The sequence below is a fragment of the Panicum virgatum genome, chromosome 7N (assembly GCF_016808335.1).
Source record: "Panicum virgatum strain AP13 chromosome 7N, P.virgatum_v5, whole genome shotgun sequence".
Classification (NCBI taxonomy): domain Eukaryota; kingdom Viridiplantae; phylum Streptophyta; class Magnoliopsida; order Poales; family Poaceae; genus Panicum; species Panicum virgatum.
The window spans coordinates 39,316,117-39,334,868 of record NC_053151.1 but is presented as its reverse complement, the minus strand read 5'-3'; the positions used below and the strand labels follow the sequence as shown (position 1 = coordinate 39,334,868).

Genomic DNA, 18,752 nt, shown 5'->3' with positions numbered 1-18,752 from the left:
ATGAGAGAGCAAATCAACAGGTGTTTACGAACAAAAATAAAATCTTACTATTGTTCCCCTGTCACAAGTCACAAACAAACGAAACTGCGGTCACGAACCCAGTCAAGATTTAGCGCGACGCAAGCAAAGTTTGCGCAAAGAGCGCTGAAGTTCGTTCGAATTCTGCAATCACCTACATGAGCAGAGAAACAGTCAGCAGCATCTTTCCCTCCGCTTGCATCATTTCCTCTTTTTTTCCCCAAGCCCAGGAACTCTGCGAGCCATTCGAATCTTTCCTGGCTGCTCGGTGCTCGCCCGGAGCTTAAGATGGCTGTACATCGCTTAGCCTGCCATTTCTAAAAGTAATCGAAATGGTTAGTGTTAGCCGTCCTTGGACCATAGGGAAACTCAGGGGCCCATGACAGATGGCACCCCTAGTTTTGTTCCTCTCGGACGAGTTGCTGTCAGATACTCACCCCATCAGGGTCGAATGGAAGGAGTCCGCTATCCATGGGAGTTGGGAGCCTGCGGCCCTCATCAGCACAAGAAAATTGGGCACCTCCATAGAGGTCAAAACTAGAAACAGACAAAGCAAGAAGAACTGATAGTGTGTTTTCGATTATATCATGAAATTTTCAAGAGCAGAAGAGGAATGAAAATCACTGGTGACACCACAGATTGTGGAAAAAGTCTGGTTTACGCCCTCGAACTACCACAAAAATACTTCAACTACAAAACCGGATAATAAATACCATCCAACTATTAAAACCAAACAAATTTGATCCCTTAGATGGTTTCGAAGGTGGTTTTCCATTTTGTGGGAATTAAAATATTCAAATTAAATTTAAAATACGAAAGGGGTATAATTTTTTTTCTAAAATGTAACATATCTGTTGTCATGATACTTTTCTATTATTTATATCATATTTTTATTTTCGTAATATTTGGTTCTTTTTAGTTATGTATTTTTTTTGAATAACTAGGTTATATCTCTAGAAAAATTTTGGTACTATTTTCATATTTCTCTGATTTAAAATAAACTAGATTTGATTTTTATATCTAAATAGATTTTTTATTTTTTTTAAAAAAAATATAAAACTACCTTGGAAACCATCTAAGAATTAAATGTCCCCGATTGATAGTTGGATGGAATATGATATCAGGTTTTGTAGTTAAAGATTTAAAATTAGACTTTTGTGATAGTTCAAGAGTGTAATTCAAACTTTTCCCCACATTGTTACCCTTTGCCCAAGCATCTTATGCTTCAATGCTTGGATAAAAAACCGGAGCAACACCGGTAACACCGTAAAAATTGCGTGGTGTACCGTGTACACCTCCCCCCTGGGCCCTGACCTTTTTATGCGTGGCTCCAGCGGGCGGCTTCATTTTTCCACGGGTACACACGCTGGCCTCACCGCACCGCCATCAAGGCCCTGTTTGGTTTGGAGTAATGCTACTAGCACAAAAAGAAATCTTATATGTATGAAATATTAAATGAAATTTATTTGTAAATTTTTTTCATATATGGACATAATTTTTCGCGACGAATCTAATGATTCTAATTAATTCACAATTAACTACAGTTGAGCTACAGTAAACACTGTCTAATCATACGGTCAAAAGCCTCATTAGATTCGTCTCGTGAAGTAGCACAGACTTCTGGAGTTGATTTTATAAATTACCTTGATTTAATACATCTAATTAGTGATCAAAGTGAGCTACAGTAATTTATATTACTTGTGCTACTTGAAACCAAACAGGCCCAAATCATACCACCACCGTAGTTCCGTACCATGTTACTACTGCTCCCGCTGCTGCGCGTCTGCGCCTGCGGTTCGTTGAGTACCTCGCAAGGAGGGAACGACTTGGGCGCCAAGGGTTTTGAATGCCGGCAACCGGTCGCTCCGACGCCGCGGGGGCCAGTGGCCTCATGCGACCGCTGCCCGAACGAGCAAATGATTTCTTTTTTTAGTGTTTAGTTGGTGAAAAAGTTTGAGTTTGGGTACTATAGTATGTTTTATTATTATTTGATAATTAATGTCTAATTATAAATTAGTTAACATCATTAGATTCATCTCGTATGAATTAATTAGATTGTGTAATTAGCTATTTTATCAACTATATTTAATATTTTATATATGTATTCGAAAATTTGATGTGATGGATATTATGTAAAAAAAATTAAGAACTAAACCCAGCCTTAAAAAAACTTGCATTGCTCAGTGACATGCCACGGTCCTTTCCAAATCCATTCCCGGTTCCTCGTCGCGAAATTCCCGGGCATAAACAACCCTCCCCAGACACACGCTCGGCCACCAACTCGTCGGCCGGCCGGCTACGCATCCCGACGCTCCATGGCAAAATGTTCAGGCGTGAGCGCCGTGTTTAGTTGCAAAAATTCTAAGGTGTAAAATACTGTAGTATTTTCGTTTATATTTAGTAATTATTGTCTCGTTATAGATTAATTATGCTCATTAGATTCGTCTTGTGATTTACAAGCAAACTATGTAATTAGTTTTTTATTTCGTGTAGATTTAATACTTCATGTATGTGTTAAAAAATTCGATGTGACGAAGAATCTTGTAAAGTTTTGGAATTTTGGATGTAACTAAACAGTCACTTACTATTAGCACACTCCTACAGTCCAATCTCATTTCCAATCTCCGGTCGCAGGCACGTACTATTAGCACACTCCTACAGTCCCAGTCGTTCCGTTCAGGCCCGTTTAGTTTCTAAAAAAATTATACAGTATCCCTCACATCAAATTTTCAGACACATACATAAAGTATTAAATGTAGTTAAAAATAACTAATTATACAGTCTAACTGATTATCACGAGCTGAATCTTTTAAGTCTAATTAGTCTATTATTAAATATTATTTATCAAATAACAACGAAATATGCTACAATATCCAAACTCAAACTTTTTCACCAACTAAACACACCCTCAGTCATTAACAAAAGGAGACGCGACGCGACTGGGTTGGGTTCGAACCAGAACAGCCCGGCACGAAAACTGGATGATTGATGACAAAAAAAAAACAGAGAAGAGGCCGGGTGGGCAGGAACCGATAGAAAGGAACAAAGCAAAGCGCGGCAGAATTGCGTGGTCGTTTACGATAAGGCACGGGATTAGCGTGCGGCTGCGGCGGCCGGCCCAAGTGGAGGAGCGGGGGCGCCGGCGCGTGCGGGGCGGCCGGCCGGATGGTGGTGGTGGAGCTCGGCGGCTCATCGCCACCGGCGCAAAGGCTAGTCCCACAGCAATCGATTAGGAAAAGGCCCCGGTCGCGGTCACCACCACCACGACCACCTCCTCCTGGGTGCCCCACCAATCCATTACCGTCCAGGTTAGGTTGGAAGTGCCAGATGACTGTGCCACCACCACTACGCGGAACTCTCTGCAGGGCTGCTGAGAGGGAAGGGCGGAAAAAATCTCTCGTCTCCGTGAAAATTTCAAGGACTCTAGACACAGTATCCGTCACATCGAATCTTCGAACACATACATGAAATATTAAATATAATTAAAAAAATAATTAATTACACAGTCTAGCTGATTACCACGAGATAAATTTTTTAAGCCTAATTAGTCTATAATTAAATATTATTTATCAAATAATAATGAAATAAGCTATAGTGCCAAAATCCAAACTTTTCACCAATTAAACACACACAATTGACAGTGTTGGTGCTTGGCCGCAGACGCAAGTGAGTAGGGATGAAAGCGGGAATGGGAAAATCCCGTACCGACCGACAACATATCCCGATTTTCCCGATCGAATGCCGTATTTTCGGGAAAAAACGAAATCAGGAAAAAATTCGGGAAAATTCGGCGAAATCGGGATCGAAATCGGTTGGGGACTTTTCCCGACCGAATTAGCAGATCCCTTTTTTTTACTCGGTATTTTCCCGCGGTATTCCCGAATTACAACAGCCCACACCAGCCAAAGCCATCGCACCTCACGGCCCAAGGCCCATTCGCGCGCCCACCCTCCACCAAACCCTAACCTCCCGACTCCCGAGTCCCACCCTCCCAGTCCCAGGCTCCCTCATCCCTCCTGGCTCCCTCCTAGCGGCACGCCCCCATCCCCATCGCCCAACCGCACGCCCCGTCGCCCCCATCCCCATCGCGCCTTCGACCTCCCCACCTCGTGCATCGCCCAGCCGCACGCCCCCATCCCCATCGCGCTTCCCCACCTCGCGCAGACGCGCAGCGCAGTTGCGCGCCCGCGCCGCATGCGGCACGCCCGCACGACACCCAGCCGCGTCGCCGCCCGCCCCCATCGCGCCCTCTCCCACCTGACCGGCCTCGGCGCCCCTCCTGTCCTCCCACCGACCTTCTCGCTTGGCCGCGCCCCGCGCGCCCGATTTCCCCGGCATGACTGCGCCCTGCCGCCCTCCAATTGCCGCCGGCAGGACCAAGAGCCCAGGAGCAGAGGAGCCAGCTCGTCACCTCGGAGGCCCAGATCCAGCACAGCAGCACCTCCTCGCCAAAGCGTGCGCCACGGCCGAGTCCTCGCCGCCCTGTGCCACTGTCCCTGGCGCTCAGGATGTCAAGACCCATGAAGCCGCGGACCGAACAAGGGCCATCTTCTGGTTCAACTTCTGCATCGCCCGCCACAAGGCGTCTCTTCCAGGAGCCGGCGCCGCCGGTGAACAGCAGCACTCTAGCTCCTTTTCCAGCACCAGGTAATATACGAATTTGATCAATGTACATGTTTTCATGTTGATGTGGTTCTGTAGAGTGTAGTCAAGTTAATTAGTTTACTAGATGCAAGAGGTCTAGATCAGCAAGTTAATTAGTTTACTAGATACAAGTTAATTGTTGCAATCGTCTTATACATTTCAGCATTTCTTATCTTTATAGGATGCAAGAGGTCTAGGTCAGCAAGTGGAAGCCCTAGTCAGGATCTAGGTCTGTGTCTATCTTCAGCATCTGCAAATGGGACTCCTGCATCTAGCCCGCCATCAGCCTCTTTGCCAAGTCAAGGTGGGAATGATGCCGGTGGTGAAGCCAAGGGTGATGCTGCTACTGGAGATGGTAGTGGAACACAAATGCAGGGACAACAAGGGACACAAGTGCAGGGACAGCAAGGAAGAAACACTACAGATGCCATAATTATTGAGGGTGATGAGCCTGTGCAAGATGGAGATGTAGATGAACCTCTTGTTGGTGAAAAGAGGCGAAAGAGATGCACATAAAATGTGTGGGAATATTTCACAAAGAAGAAGGTGATCAAAGAGGATAATGAAAAGACATATCTACAAGTGTGGGCACATTGCAAACAACCTGGTTGCAAACACAGTGCCAGGGCCGAGGGCAATTATGGGACAACAGGTTTTTGGACCCACCTAAGAACAGCACACAGCATAGTGAAGGGTCAGTTGCAGCTCAAATGTGAAAAAGATGGTGAAAAGAACATCACTACTGTGCAGCCCTATAGGTATGATGAAGAAGCAAGTTTGAAGAAGTTTTACTTGGCAATAATCATGCATGAGTATCCATTTAACATATCCGAGCATGAGTACTTTGTTGATTTCATTAAATCCCTGCGTCCCAGTTTTCCCATTAAGTCTCGTGTTACCGTAAGGAAGGAAATTCTGAACATGTTCTTGCAAGAGAAGGAGAAGTTGTACACTTATTTCAAATCTATCTCATGCCGCTTTAGTGCCACAATGGATATGTGGACATCAAATCAAAATAAGTCATATATGTGTGTGTCACCATACATTGGATAGATGACAATTGGTGCATACAGAAAAAGATTGTGAATTTTGTGCATGTAGAGGGCCGCCACATCGGTAGCAAGTTGTCTGAGACCTTCACTGAGCTCATGGTTAAGTGGTACATTGATAAAAAAATGTTTGCACTCACTTTGGACAATGCAGCAGCAAATGAAGTAGTAGTAAGAGACATTGTGGCTGATCTCAAGGCCAATGGTTCATCTTCATTGGTATGTGATGGCCTATTCTTTCATGTGCGGTGTGCATGCCACATTTTGAACCTAGTTGCTAGAGATGGTTTGAGTGTCATTGCCCACACAATTGAGAATATTAGACAACTTGTACTAGCTGTTAAAGGATCTCCATTGCAGTGGGAAGAGCTTATGAAGCGTGCAACTGAGTGTGGATTGGATACAACAAAAGGTCTTTGTCTTGATGTCTCAACTAGATGGAATTCGACTTACACGATGCTGCGAGATGCTTTATACTACAAGGCTGCATTCATGAGGTTGAAATCATCAGATCGACGTAGGTACGAGAAAATCACTCCATCTCCTAATGAATGGTCCATGGCATTGAAACTCTTTCAATGCTTAAAGAAATTTTTTGATCTCACTGAACTTCTCTCTGGTACTTTATATCCAACTGCAAATCTATTCTATAGGGGGTTTTGTGAGATAAAGATCTTACTTGATGATTGGTGTGATAGTCAAGATACCACTATTAGTGCAATGGTTACTTCTATGAGCAAAAAGTTTGAAAAATATTGGAAAAAGTCCAGCACCACCCTTGCTGTTGCATGCTTCCTAGATCCTAGGTATAAGAAATGGCTAATAGAATTCTAAATGAGAAAATTTCATGGTCATGCATATCAGTCCCATGTTGATGAACTTGTGGATGTTATCAAGAATTTGTATCAGTTTTATTGTGCTTCACAACCATCAACTTCAAGGGCTAGATCGGGGAGTGAACATATGCCTAGTGATACAATAGATATGTTAGTGGATAATGATGATGAGGAGCTTGAAAACTACTTATATGAGTCAAGTAGACCAGATGGGGCTGAATTGAGTGAGCTGGATAAATATATGGCAGATGCACCTTTGAGAATTAGTGGTCAGTTTGATATTTTGGCATGGTGGAAGAATCAGGTGGATGAGTATCCTATTTTGTCCCAAATAGCACGAGATTTGTTGGTTGTTCAAGTATCAACTGTTGCATCTGAGTCTGCATTTAGTGCTGGTGGCCGTGTAATTGATCCATTTCGCAGCCGTCTGGATCCTGAGATGGTTGAAGCTTTAGTATGCACAAAAGGCTGGGTTGCTGCAACAAAAAGGGGTAACAATAACTCCTTAAATTAAGTTCTTGTACATGAATTTTTCATAATTGTCCTTTGCTGATTTTTATCTTTGTTTATCAGATATAAGAGTTGGTTCAATTGTTGCTGATTTAGAAGTTATAGAAGCCCTTGCTGCGAAATTGACAATTCAGGTTTACTGATTTACTATATTGAATATATTATACTACTTATGCTACTGAAGTATTGATGTAGATTTTGTAATTGCAATATTATAGGATGATGAAGTCGCAGATAGTGATGAGGAGGCCCATGCAGACGACTTGGACTTTGGCTTGGACATCTAGGTTTTTGGATTGGCTCATAAGATGTCTTGCTGCTGCTGTTCAAGATAAATGGTGTATCCAGTGTTCTTGTGTTTGTGTTTGTGTTTGTGTGTGTGTGTGTCGATGTGCGACTATTTGTGGACAGTGGACCTATTCACCTATTATTTGTATGAGTGTGGACTTTTGTTGTGTTGACTGTGATGGCATGTTATCGGTTATGACAGTATGAGACTATGGCATGTTGTTTGTTATGTGAAGGCTTAATGTTATGTCGTGGTGCTATTTACCTATCTACGGATTATAGTTTTGCTTCCCTATGTATTATGTATGTATGGTTGAATCTATTGGGTTGAGTTCTACGTTTGAAGTGGTTACATGTATTGATGTTCCCGCTTTTAAATACCGCTTCCCAACCGTTATGGACATTCTTCCGATCGAATTATTTCGATTTCGTTTTCCCGTGTATTCGATTTCGTTTTCCCGTGTATTCGATTTCGTTTTCCCGACGATTTCGTTTTCCCGTGTATTCGATTTCATTTTCCCGACGGAGCTCTCCCGTTCCCGCATAAAAATATGAAAACGAAAGTGATATTTCCCCTATCGTTTCCGACTGCTTTCATCACTGCAAGTGAGCGAGGAGCACCCCACAGATTGGCAGGGATGTGCCGTGCCATCCTGAGCCAACAGCTTTTGTGTGCTAGGAGTACAGTGTGAAGTAAAGATCTCACTGAGCGCGGAAGCCGATGGCACCCTGGCGCAAAGCCTCCAAGAGCTAGGTGCTCGTTTCGCCATGCTCTAGCTCTGTTTCCAGGCACAGCCAGTCAGACGAAACCAACTACGGACAGCCTACAAAGCTGCAGGGTGTCACCTTAGAACATTTGGCCGTATTTGGTTAAAATGCATGGATTTACTGTACCATCTTTGACCAAAAATTTAGAGTAGCAAACGAAGTCTAATTACAAAACCACCTCCACAACCCCTTGTGTAAATCGCGAGACGAACCTAATGAAGTCTTTGATCGCGCGATTAGAGCAAAGTTACTGTAGCATCACTGTAGCAAATCATCAATTAATTACCGCCATTAGATTCATCGTGAAAAGTTACACCCGTCCCTGAAAAGGTTTTGCAAATATACTTCATTTAGTACTCCATGCATACGAGATTCTCTTTTCGAAAAACATGCGCGAAAAAATTCATCTGTAACCAAACACGGCCCTTGTAAGAGACTAGCTATAAATTTAACTAAAAGTATAGAATTAGAGGCTATATAAAAATACGAAGCTTCAAAAATTGAAGACTAAACCAACAGGCTCTCTAAATTGGACTCTGCATATATCACTGTGCTGGTGGGCCTCACGCGTCAGTGTCATGGTCCGTCCACCGCTCGTCGCTCCTTCCCCATCGTTCGCGCCGTGCCTTCTCTGGCGTTCGCGCCGCCCCTTCCTCGCCGTCCGCATGCCCATCACCACCGGCCGTTCACCCTACCTACGCCGAACAGGGGAGCTCCGCGCCGCAACCCCCTGCCACCCGCGCACGGCGGAGGCCTGAGCCCATCCCGCCATCACCCTCCTCCGCGCTTGCCTCCGGCCGCCGTGCTCGCCTCCGGCCGCCGCGCTCACCAGTCTTGGCGAAGGCAATGAGGGGCCGCGGCCGCAGCTCACTCTCCAGCACATCGGAGCATGATTCCGAGCTCCGTCCTGCGCGCACCGGAGTGCAGGCTGGAGCGGGGGCGCAGAGCCGCCGGTGGCGGAGCGAGTGAGGTCCAGGGTTCACCTAACCGGTGGGAACCGGTCCGGTTTCACCGGCAAATCGGTCCGGACCGGTTCCGGTTTGGGCCGGTACCAAACCGGCCCAAATTCAAAATTCAAAATTTAAATTCAAAAAAAATGAAAAATTCCCAAAATATTCCTAAAAATACTTCAAGGTGCGACAAATCTAATGGTGTCAAATTTTCTCAAAAATTCGTTCATTTAGTATAGTTTGCAGGGATTCGAAGTTAAACAAAAAAACGTGCATACAAAAGTATACAAATACAATGTAAAAGTAGTACGAAAGAGGATTGGAGGGTTCATTTAGACTAAAATATGTTATATAAATATTTATTTAGTACATTTTGCGGGCATTTGAATTTAAATAAAAAAATTGAATTTGATCGGTTACCAGTCAAACCGGCCGGTATCGATATACCGGTCTAACCGACCGGTGTACCGGTACGAACTGGTTGAACTGGGACTCCTCTGATTTGGCCGGACCGGTCGGGAAGGTAAACCTTGGTGAGGTCACAGGAGCTGGGCCTCTGCACGTGCGGGAGGGGACCAGAGGTGCGCACGTGGGAGAGGATGGAGATAGCGAGCTCCGAGCGCTCGGCGAAAGAAGCTAGCGGAGTGAAGGAAATGACGAATGTGATAGCGAGAGAAGAAGAAAGAGTTTGTTGGATTGAGTTTTTTGTCACTCCTAATCCAAATTTGTCTAACCAAATGTATTTGTCTAGTCTTTTGGAGATGCTCTTAACCCGGCAAAATCAAACGGCCAGGGAGCCCTCAGTTTCTGTTCCATCGGTCCATCTACCGTGTTTGGTTTCTACAATGATTTTTATGCGCACATTTTTCGAAAAGAATATCTCGCATGTATGGAGTACTAAATAAAATGAAGTATATTTGTAAAACCTTTTCAGAGATGGGTGTAACTTTTTTAGACGAATTTAATAATGATAATTAATTAATCATTTACTACAATAATACTACAGTACCATCCTCTAATTACACGGTGAAAAATCTCATTAGATTCATCTCGCGATTTAGTAATTAGACTTTATTTAATATTCTAAATTAGTGGTCAAATGACCAAATTTTTTTTGGCGAAATCTTTTAGACCCCAAACCAAGGCCTATGATCAAGCAAGATGGCAACATCAGCCTTGATGCTTGCTTCCACACCTCGCTATCTCCACTCTGCCGCCCTCCTAACTAAGCATATCATGTCGTTACAGGTGACAACACCATGTGATGTAACCAAGGGTGCACGCAACACGCACCTGCCCCCCACATACACAGTGCAAGCTTGCACTCTTCGCTGCTGCTCGGGCGATTGATCAGTCTCGTCTTCCTTTCCAGCACCAGGTGCAATGACGCATGGTTGCTGATTCCCCGTTTCAACTGCCTCGGCACCGGGCAATCGCCACTGATCGATGCAGCTACACAGCTAGCTCAGAGAAAGCAAGAAGAAAGAAAAGCTGCCTTTTTAGAAATGCTAGAAATTTAAGTTCTGCGCTAGTGCTGCGCCCGCTGCTGTCGCAGTAGAACCCTAACAGGAACCAAAGCTAAACCTAACCAGACCTAATCGAAAGCTCCTAAACTCTAATTAACCCAAGGCACTACGACGACGATACTAGCATAGCAGGAGGAAAAGGGAGGGAAATTCAGGTACGGTACAGGGCTACGGCCGGAAAAAAAATGTACAGCCACCGCTGCTGCTTGGTGGCCAGCCTCCTCCTTGTTGCCAGAGAGGGGCAGCTAGAACGACGCGACGGCCGGCGCGGCGGCGGTGGCCGGCTCCTTCTTGCGGCGCATCTCGAGCACCTTGCGGTGGGAGTTGGAGTGGATGTCGCTCACGAACGTGGGGCTGCACGCCGGGCGGTACTCCGGGAGCAGCCGCCCGGACTTGTAGCGGACGCCGCACGCATTGCACAGCGTCTTGGCGCCCTCGGGCCCCGCGCGCCACTGCGGGGTCTTCTGCACGCCGCAATGGCTGCAGCGGCGGTCGCCCGGCGCCGGCTGCTGGGCCGCCGCACCGGCGGCGGAGGGGTTCGGGGGAAGATGCTTCGGCTTGCGCCCCCGCTTCTTGGGCTTGTGCTTGCTGCCGGCGTGCTTGGACTTCTTGGACGGCGGCGCCGGCAGGAAGTGGTTGTAGTAGCCCTCGCCCAGCTCCAGCCCGCCAAACGGGACCGAGTCCAGGAGGACGAACGGCGAGAACGAACCTGACGAGGAGCACGAGGAGGTGGTGGTGGTCGACGAGGACGAGGCCGAGTCGGACAAGAACGAGGCGCCAGAGAGCGACCACCCCGGGCCCCGCGTCCGCTTGCTGCGCTTCGCCTTGACCGGCACCAGCGCCTCCGTTGACAGCGCGCAGATGGTCAGGGTCCGCAGCGGGCCGGGCGCCGCCGGCAGCGCGCGGTACGCGCCGTCGTGCACAAGCGGCGCCCGCCGCTGCTGCGCCAGCGGGGGCCGCGCCGCCATGGACGCCACCAACGCGGCGGAAGGCTGCGGCTGCGGCGGCAGCTCGGAGAGCGAGTCGTCCATGATGCGGGAGACCCACTCCAACTCCTCGACGTCATGCGCCTGCGGGAACGCAGAGCACGGAAGCATAAATTAATCCGCTTTCCAAGATAACGCGAGGTGAGAGAAGACTCGCGAAAGCCGCCGTCTTTCCGCGAATAGTAGCGGAGCGGTTGGTCAAGGGTCGTCCCGGAAACTCACCGGAAGGTCAACAATCTCCGGTGGCGGCGGCGGGAGCTCGTAAGTCACGACCGACAACGGCTGGGAGTCCTCGTTCGACTTCACCTCGGCCGCGGCGGAGGCCGCAGGCGGCGGCGCCTCTACGTCCTCGGCACTTTCCTTGTCAGGCTCGCAGAACTCCTCAAGGTCCAGCAGGTCCTCGACCGAGAACCCGTCCTTCTCAACAAACGCACCGGCGGCCGCCGCCGCGGCGTCCTCCGCCGTCTCCTCCGGCGGGAAGCCATTATTACTCTTCAGCGCGCCCATCCTCCCATCATCCTTCACCGCCGGGCCGGAAAAACACGCACACGCACACATCAAAACCACAAATTCCGGATACCAGAAACCAAGTTCAAGAAACGTTTCTCCCCCTCTTTTCTACCACACAAAAAAAAGAAACAAAAAAACACCCAGAGAATCTTATTCCTCCCCTCTCAATCAATCATCTATCCGCGGGCCGGCACCCTTCCTTACCATGGGGCTATGGTGGTGCGCGAGGGAAGGCATGGTGGAGCCTCGCGGGAAGACGCTGGGGGAGGAGGGGGAGGAACCACCCGGTGGCGCTGTGGCGGCGTCGGAGGCGTGGAGGAAAGGCGAGGAGGAGGCGGAGACGGAGGGGGGCAAGGAGGAAGGGGTGAGCGTTTGGTGGAGCATTGAATGGCTGTCGAAGTCCGTGGGCTCAACAAGGGGAGACGCGCCGGTTTCCCGCTCGGCCCCCTCCCGTCTCGGCAATTTCACACAGGACTCGCCTCCTCCCCCTGGACCCCCACTGCCCTTTGGCGCTTTCCCCCTCCGCGATATCCTATGGATTTCTCCGGGTTATTTTATTTTCCCCCACCTCGCTATCTGATACTAGTAGCGCGCCCACTTTTGTAGAGGCGCCCTCCCACTTTCGAAAAGAAATGGAGCCAAATCAAAGATGTGCTGTTACAAAAACAAAGGTGGAACGGCGCGGCGAGATGCGCGCTGACCCAGCGAACGGCCGGATGGGCTAGCGCGCGGCCAGGCCCGAGGGCACGTGGTGGGCCCGGGACGGGCCCTGCGAGTCGCGACGGTGGTTTTGGATGTGCGTGTTTGGTTGTTTTTGAAAAGTTTTTTAGATTCTTTGATTACTAATTAGAGGTATTAAATGAAGTTTGATTATAAAATAATTTTTACAATTATGGTACTGCAGCAGTACTGTAGCTAATGAGACATTTGAACGCAGTGATTAGAGATAATTAGGTGCGGTTACTGTAGCACCACTGTAGCCAATTATAGTTAAACTTGTCTTATTAGATTTGTCTCGAAAAATTACACACATCCATAAAAATTTCCCAAATAAACTTCGTTTAGTAATTCATGACCGCATTGTATTCGTTTTTTTTGAGAAAATTCTCAAGAGCCTAACCAAACACGGCGATGGTGTGGGGAGGCGTTCGAGCTTGGTTGGACCCGCGCACGCAGGCCGCATGGCCCTTCCCGATTCCAGTTCGAGTCTGCTGGGGGACGCAGCGGACGTGCTCTACTACGTCGTGTCTGTTTCATCGCCTCTAAAAAAATTAAATGATTTTTTTCAGAAAAAAGAAAAGATTTTGATACGGCGAGTATTCGTGGGCTCATGCATATTCCCTCCATACCAAAAAAACCTGACGTTTAGGACAGCGACACGGTCTCCAAAACACAACTTTGACTTCTTATTTCTCTAAAAATATTTATCAAAAAGTGATATATGTATACTTTTATAAAAGTATTTTTCAAGACAAATCTGTTCATATAATTTTTATATTTTCAAATTCAATAACTTGAGAGTTATTCATGATTTATATTCTTAAGGTTTAACTCAAATCTTGTCCTAAACATCAACTTTTGGCGGATACGGAAGCGATATTGCATCGCATCTGGGCTCATGCATGCACCCTCCCCCACGCTGGTGAGAATCAATGCGTTCGTGCTGGATTTGGAAATTGTTCCTGCGCGCGCCAGCCATTGATGGTTTCATCTCACACTCCAACCTCTGCCGAGCGCGGCCGGAAGGAAGTTTACGCGGGTGAGCACGGGAATAGCATGCGCACTTGTGATGGACGCGGAAAGCCGGAATGTATTATTTCCTCGCCTGCGAAGCAAACTCGAGTTTAGAAGAAACCGATGGGAACAAGCAACTCTCGGTCCTTGGCGATTCGCTTTGGCCTTTCCCATGTCGTTTTTACTGCTAGGAAATATCGAGAATATGCCGTGTTTCTACCAACACGAAAGGGATAATATACCGGATAATGAATGTATGTTGGCAAAAAAAAATTCAAATTAACAAACGTTCAATCCATGATTTTATTCTTTATTGAAAAAACACGTTATTTTTTATTCTATACCACCCGCCGGGCGTACGTGGAATCGCCAAAATTGACTGGAGTTTCTCTCCGCCCGACGAAGTTCCCGTCTTCCCGGATTGCCCCGGGTCGAAAAATCTGGTCACGGGTCACGACAGCGCGTGCTGGCTGGTGGCGAAACCGCAGTTGCCGCGCGCGGCGCGTGGGCACTTTCGGCAACCGGTTGCTTCCTGGCACGGCCACGGTCCACCTCTCGCGGAGTTGCGGGCGAGGTAGGCAGGTGTGGGGCCCAGGCTGCAGTTACCTGGCCGGCCGCCCCGTCCCCTTCTCTCGCTCAGGACGCTGGCTCGGGGGACCCTTGCTGTACTTGGGACCACGCGCCAGTGGACGATTTGCAAGGTCGCGCCGGCTCCGGGCACGGTTTCCAAGGTCGCGCCGGTGCCGACTGCCGAGTCGGTCATCCACTCATCTGACCTGGCAGGCGCGAGGACACGTCACGCTCGCGACGTGCCGGGCGCCGACTGGGTTGTCGGCGTGGTGCGGCGCGCAGTCGGTAGGCCGGGCTCCAGCTGCGCGCTGTGGGATTCGTAGACGATGGACCAGGTCCTGGGCCGTGTTTGGTTTAGGGGTGAAAAAGTTTTCGTGAAAATTTTTCGCCACTTTGATCATTAATTAAAAGTATTAAATAAAGTATAATTATAAAATAACTTCTACAAGTATGGTACTGTAGCATGTGTTATAGCTAATAAAGTCTTTGACCGCATGATTGGAGGATGATTATGTGCGGTTACTGTAGCATCATTGTAACCAATTATGGTGGAACTTGGCTCATTAGATTCGTCTCGAATAGTTACACGCATCCGTGAAAAGATTTCGCAAATAAATTTTGTTTAGTACTCCATGCATACATTCGTCATTTTGTGAAATTTTTTTCACCTTTTGAACCAAACATGGCACTGGTCCTGCCGGGCTCACCGCCCGACGTATCACTGTCTGCAGGGCGGTTTCAAAGGCGGCGAGCAGAGAGAGCGAGAGGGAGGGCGCCGAGCGGACGACGAGCGAATAAGGATGGCCACGGGTCGGGTTCGGGTCGGGTGGAGTGTCTGGGTACCCAAATTTAAAATTCGAACTTAAAATCCGAACTCACCCCGAACACCGATTCGGGTGAAAATCCATCCCAAAATCGAAATCCGCGGATACCCGAAACTCAACGAATTATCCAAAACCTCGAAGAAAAAAGTTCACAGACCATGCGTTACAGCTTCGCCGTGTGCGGTTGTGCGCTAACGGGCTGCGCGGTGAATCCCTGCTGGGCGCGCTGCTAGCTCTGTAGCTGCTGGACGCGACCCCGTGCAGGCTAGCTGCTTGCTTTGGGCCACGGGCCAGCTTCTGGCCTGTCCACTCCCATGGGAGCTGCCTCTGGTCTTGCAGCCTTTGACTGGCCCATGCGGAGGAGTGCTCCTGCACCAAGCCGTGTGGGCCTTGGGCTGCTCGTGTGTGACCAAGCTGGGATAGCTAACTTTCTTGGCAGCTCGTGCTGCTTTCCGGAGCCCTGCCGGTGGATCCGTGGGTAAAGCCGTAAAGGTTAAGATCCGCCCCAAACCTATTAGATATGTATCCAAACCCGAAAACTTGTGGGCACAAACTAAAACCCAAAACCGAAACCCAAAATCCAAAATCCGCGAATATCTGCCCCAAACCCAACCCACTGCCATCCTTACGAGCGAAGATCCTCTCGCTCTCTTTGCTCATGCGGGCGGCTTCGGTTTCGGCTCGTGCAGAGGGAAGACCGGGCCGTGTTTGGTTTAGGCTGTAAAAAATTTTGCAAAAACTTTTTGCAGCTTTGACCACTAATTTATAGTATTAAATAAAGTCTAATTATAAAATCACATGCAGAACCCCTGGTAAATTCGCGAGACCAATCTAATGAGGCCTTTAACCGCACAATTAGAGGATGATACTGTAGTATCATTGTAGCAAATCATAGATTAATTACCGTCATTAGATTCATCTCGAAAAATTACACCTATTCATAAAAAAGTTTTGCGAACAAACTTTGTTTAGAACTCCATGCATACATTCGTCTTTTTGTGAAAATTTTTTCGTTACCTCAACCAAACACGGCCACGACTAAGCATCAATCAATCTTTTGCCCTCGGTGCAGCGACCCGTTTAGTTTCCAAAAATTTTCGTGCGCTAAAATAATTTTGAACGTTTAACCACTAATTAAAAGTATTAAATGTAGATAACTGACAAAATCTATTTCACAACCCCCGAGCAAAATCGCGAGATGAATCTAATAAACCTAATTATGTAATGATTAGATAATGTCGTGCTACAGTAATCGATTTCTAATGATGGGTTAATTAGACTTAATACATTTGTCTCGCGATTTACCGTCCATCCGTGTAATTAGATTTACAATTAGATCATATTTAGTCCTTCTAATTTTCGGTTGAAAATTACTAATTTTCCAAAAAATTTTGGTAACTACACGCGCCCTAAAACGACCATAAACGCCGCGCGGCTGTTGGCGTGAAGGCGAAGTCTTGCCTCCGTGCAGACTCTGCCTGCTCACATGCGTAGCATACGTCCGCGGTACCGGTCGGTTCGATGCTTTCGGCGCACACTCCTGCGCAAGATTGACGCTGAGATGCTTGCTGAGATTTTTAGAAAAACTCTAGCAGAGAACAAATCAGCTACCATGCCCGTGTTTGGTGAGGGCTGAAAAAAAATTCGCAAAAACTTTTTGTATTTTTGATCACTAATTTAGAGTATTAAATAAAATCTAATTACAAAACCACCTGCAGGACTCGTGGTAAATTCGCGAGACCAATCTAATGAGACTTTTGACCGCACGATTAGATGATAACTACTGTAGCATCACTGTAGCATCACTGTAGCATCACTGTAGCAAATCATAGATTAATTACCGTCATTAGATTCGTCTCAAAGAGTTACACCCATCCGTAAAAAAGTTCACAAATAAACTTCATTTAGTACTAGAACTCTTGGCGCGGCGTTGCCGCTCCATTCGGAATCTGGCCAGTGTTTCGTGTTACTTCAGCTTTGTAGCTTCAACCCTTTGATGAGCATAAAAATGGTACAACGTATAACATATACATGAGTGATTAATACCAGATTTTGATATATTTCTATTTGTAACAGGATAAGAGTTTTTTTATTTGTCTTGCTGTTTGGTTACCTCTGAGTAAATTAGCTTAGCCGAGACATAGTATGAAAATGCATTCCGGTCTTCTACTTGTCTCTGCTTTTTCAACCGCAGATCAACAAGTACTATAAACGTAACGCGTATAAAATTTTAGCTTTGAGCAAATGCCATGACAATCTTATGGAAGGGCATGAAATCCTCAAGCAGCATTTACATAAGAAGCTGTTATAGGGGATCAACCATCCAGAAGTCCCGAGTATGCCTATTTCCTGCAAAAGTACTCTGATACACACTTTGGAATTTCAATTGAACATCTCAAGAAGCTATATTGTTTCATTGAAGTTTTATTGGCGAAGTCAACATCATGCCACTTGCTGTTCTAGTTCTCGACTGTTTTCCATATTCTTCCATGGTGAGGCTGTATAAGGAAAGAAGAAACAAGTTGTAAACAATTTAGCTAGATTATGTTTAAAGTCTAAAAGCAAGCATAGATAATGACTCATAATTATACAGAGCTTTTGCGAGCAGGGAAGCCGACAACTGAGTTCAAATTAGGTCATCTGGAGTCAACAACCAAAACCTTCATTGTGGGCATTGAGGTTCTCAAGCTGATAATGATCATTTCCTGTGCCAAAAACTAAGGTTGACAAATAATAGATGCAATATTCAAAAGGCTACTCCGACCAGAAAAGGCTGATTTCCCAAGTTCAAGTTTGGCAATGCTATATGACAGTAAGCCAAATACCTCCAATTTGATGTGGCAAGAACTCAAGCTTGACCTTGGTGGCTTTGGCAATATTTGGCTGCTTGTAAATACTCAACATGTGTTAGTCAAATCCTAAGAAAGCAGTGCACTAACCGATTTGGTATTCTCCATGGTGCACAATTGGTTGATAAAAAAGCTAATAATTCATCGTGAAGTGGTTGAGCTCATGATTTGTGGAAACTGCAAACCACTTGTCAACTACAATCCCTTAACTCACAGACAAAGAAATGGAACAACAATCTATGCATGGGCCACAGCCTGTTCAAAAGCCTGCAGATAATTTCATGACGACACAACCAAATGGGTGCCACATTAGATGCTGCAGCCAAGCGGATCGGCAATCAAGCTGATATATGGCACTGACTAACCAGTTGCTTTGAACCAATCAAGGCACTTCTAGCCATGGGCAAAAAACATCAGTATAAGAAACTCACTTTCAAGTATAGAATTGGCTCTTACACATGAAATTTTAACCTAACATCTGCTTATGCACATGAGAAAGTTTGCTACATACTGACAAGTGGAGAGCTAATTTGATTTAAAATCCTCATCACACCCGAGACAACCTGCCAAAAAGGCAATCAAGAATGCATACGAAATATATGTAGTTTGTACAGAATTAAAATGCAAAGATAGCATAAATTAAACTTGAGAGCAAGAGTTAGCACGAGGACTGAACATGCAGGAATAGCC

General features: G+C 46.6%; 1 protein-coding gene and 2 long non-coding RNA genes across 4 annotated transcripts; 1 reads left to right on the top strand and 2 right to left on the bottom strand.

Annotated features, from left to right (window-relative positions):
• Nucleotides 1–7,121: 7,121 nt before the first annotated feature.
• Nucleotides 7,122–7,549, top strand: LOC120680512. Its single transcript, XR_005677692.1, has 2 exons — nt 7,122–7,191; nt 7,276–7,549. It is a non-coding gene; the product is annotated as an uncharacterized LOC120680512 (long non-coding RNA).
• Nucleotides 7,550–10,531: 2,982 nt separating this feature from the next.
• On the bottom strand, nt 10,532–12,563 carry LOC120682590 (GATA transcription factor 6-like). Its single transcript, XM_039964550.1, has 3 exons — nt 12,290–12,563; nt 11,798–12,094; nt 10,532–11,659 (listed from the first exon to the last, which is right to left on the bottom strand). Exons 1-3 carry the CDS (start codon nt 12,467–12,469, stop codon nt 10,835–10,837), a joined length of 1,302 nt encoding a protein of 433 aa, XP_039820484.1. The 5' UTR covers nt 12,470–12,563; the 3' UTR covers nt 10,532–10,834.
• A 4,859-nt stretch (nt 12,564–17,422) lies between these two features.
• On the bottom strand, nt 17,423–18,495 carry LOC120683949. Of its 2 annotated transcripts, none has more exons than XR_005679001.1 (3): nt 18,039–18,495; nt 17,874–17,930; nt 17,423–17,711 (listed from the first exon to the last, which is right to left on the bottom strand). It is a non-coding gene; the product is annotated as an uncharacterized LOC120683949 (long non-coding RNA). The 2 variants fall into 2 exon arrangements; XR_005679002.1 differs by having other exon boundaries at nt 17,874–17,918.
• Nucleotides 18,496–18,752: the final 257 nt, after the last annotated feature.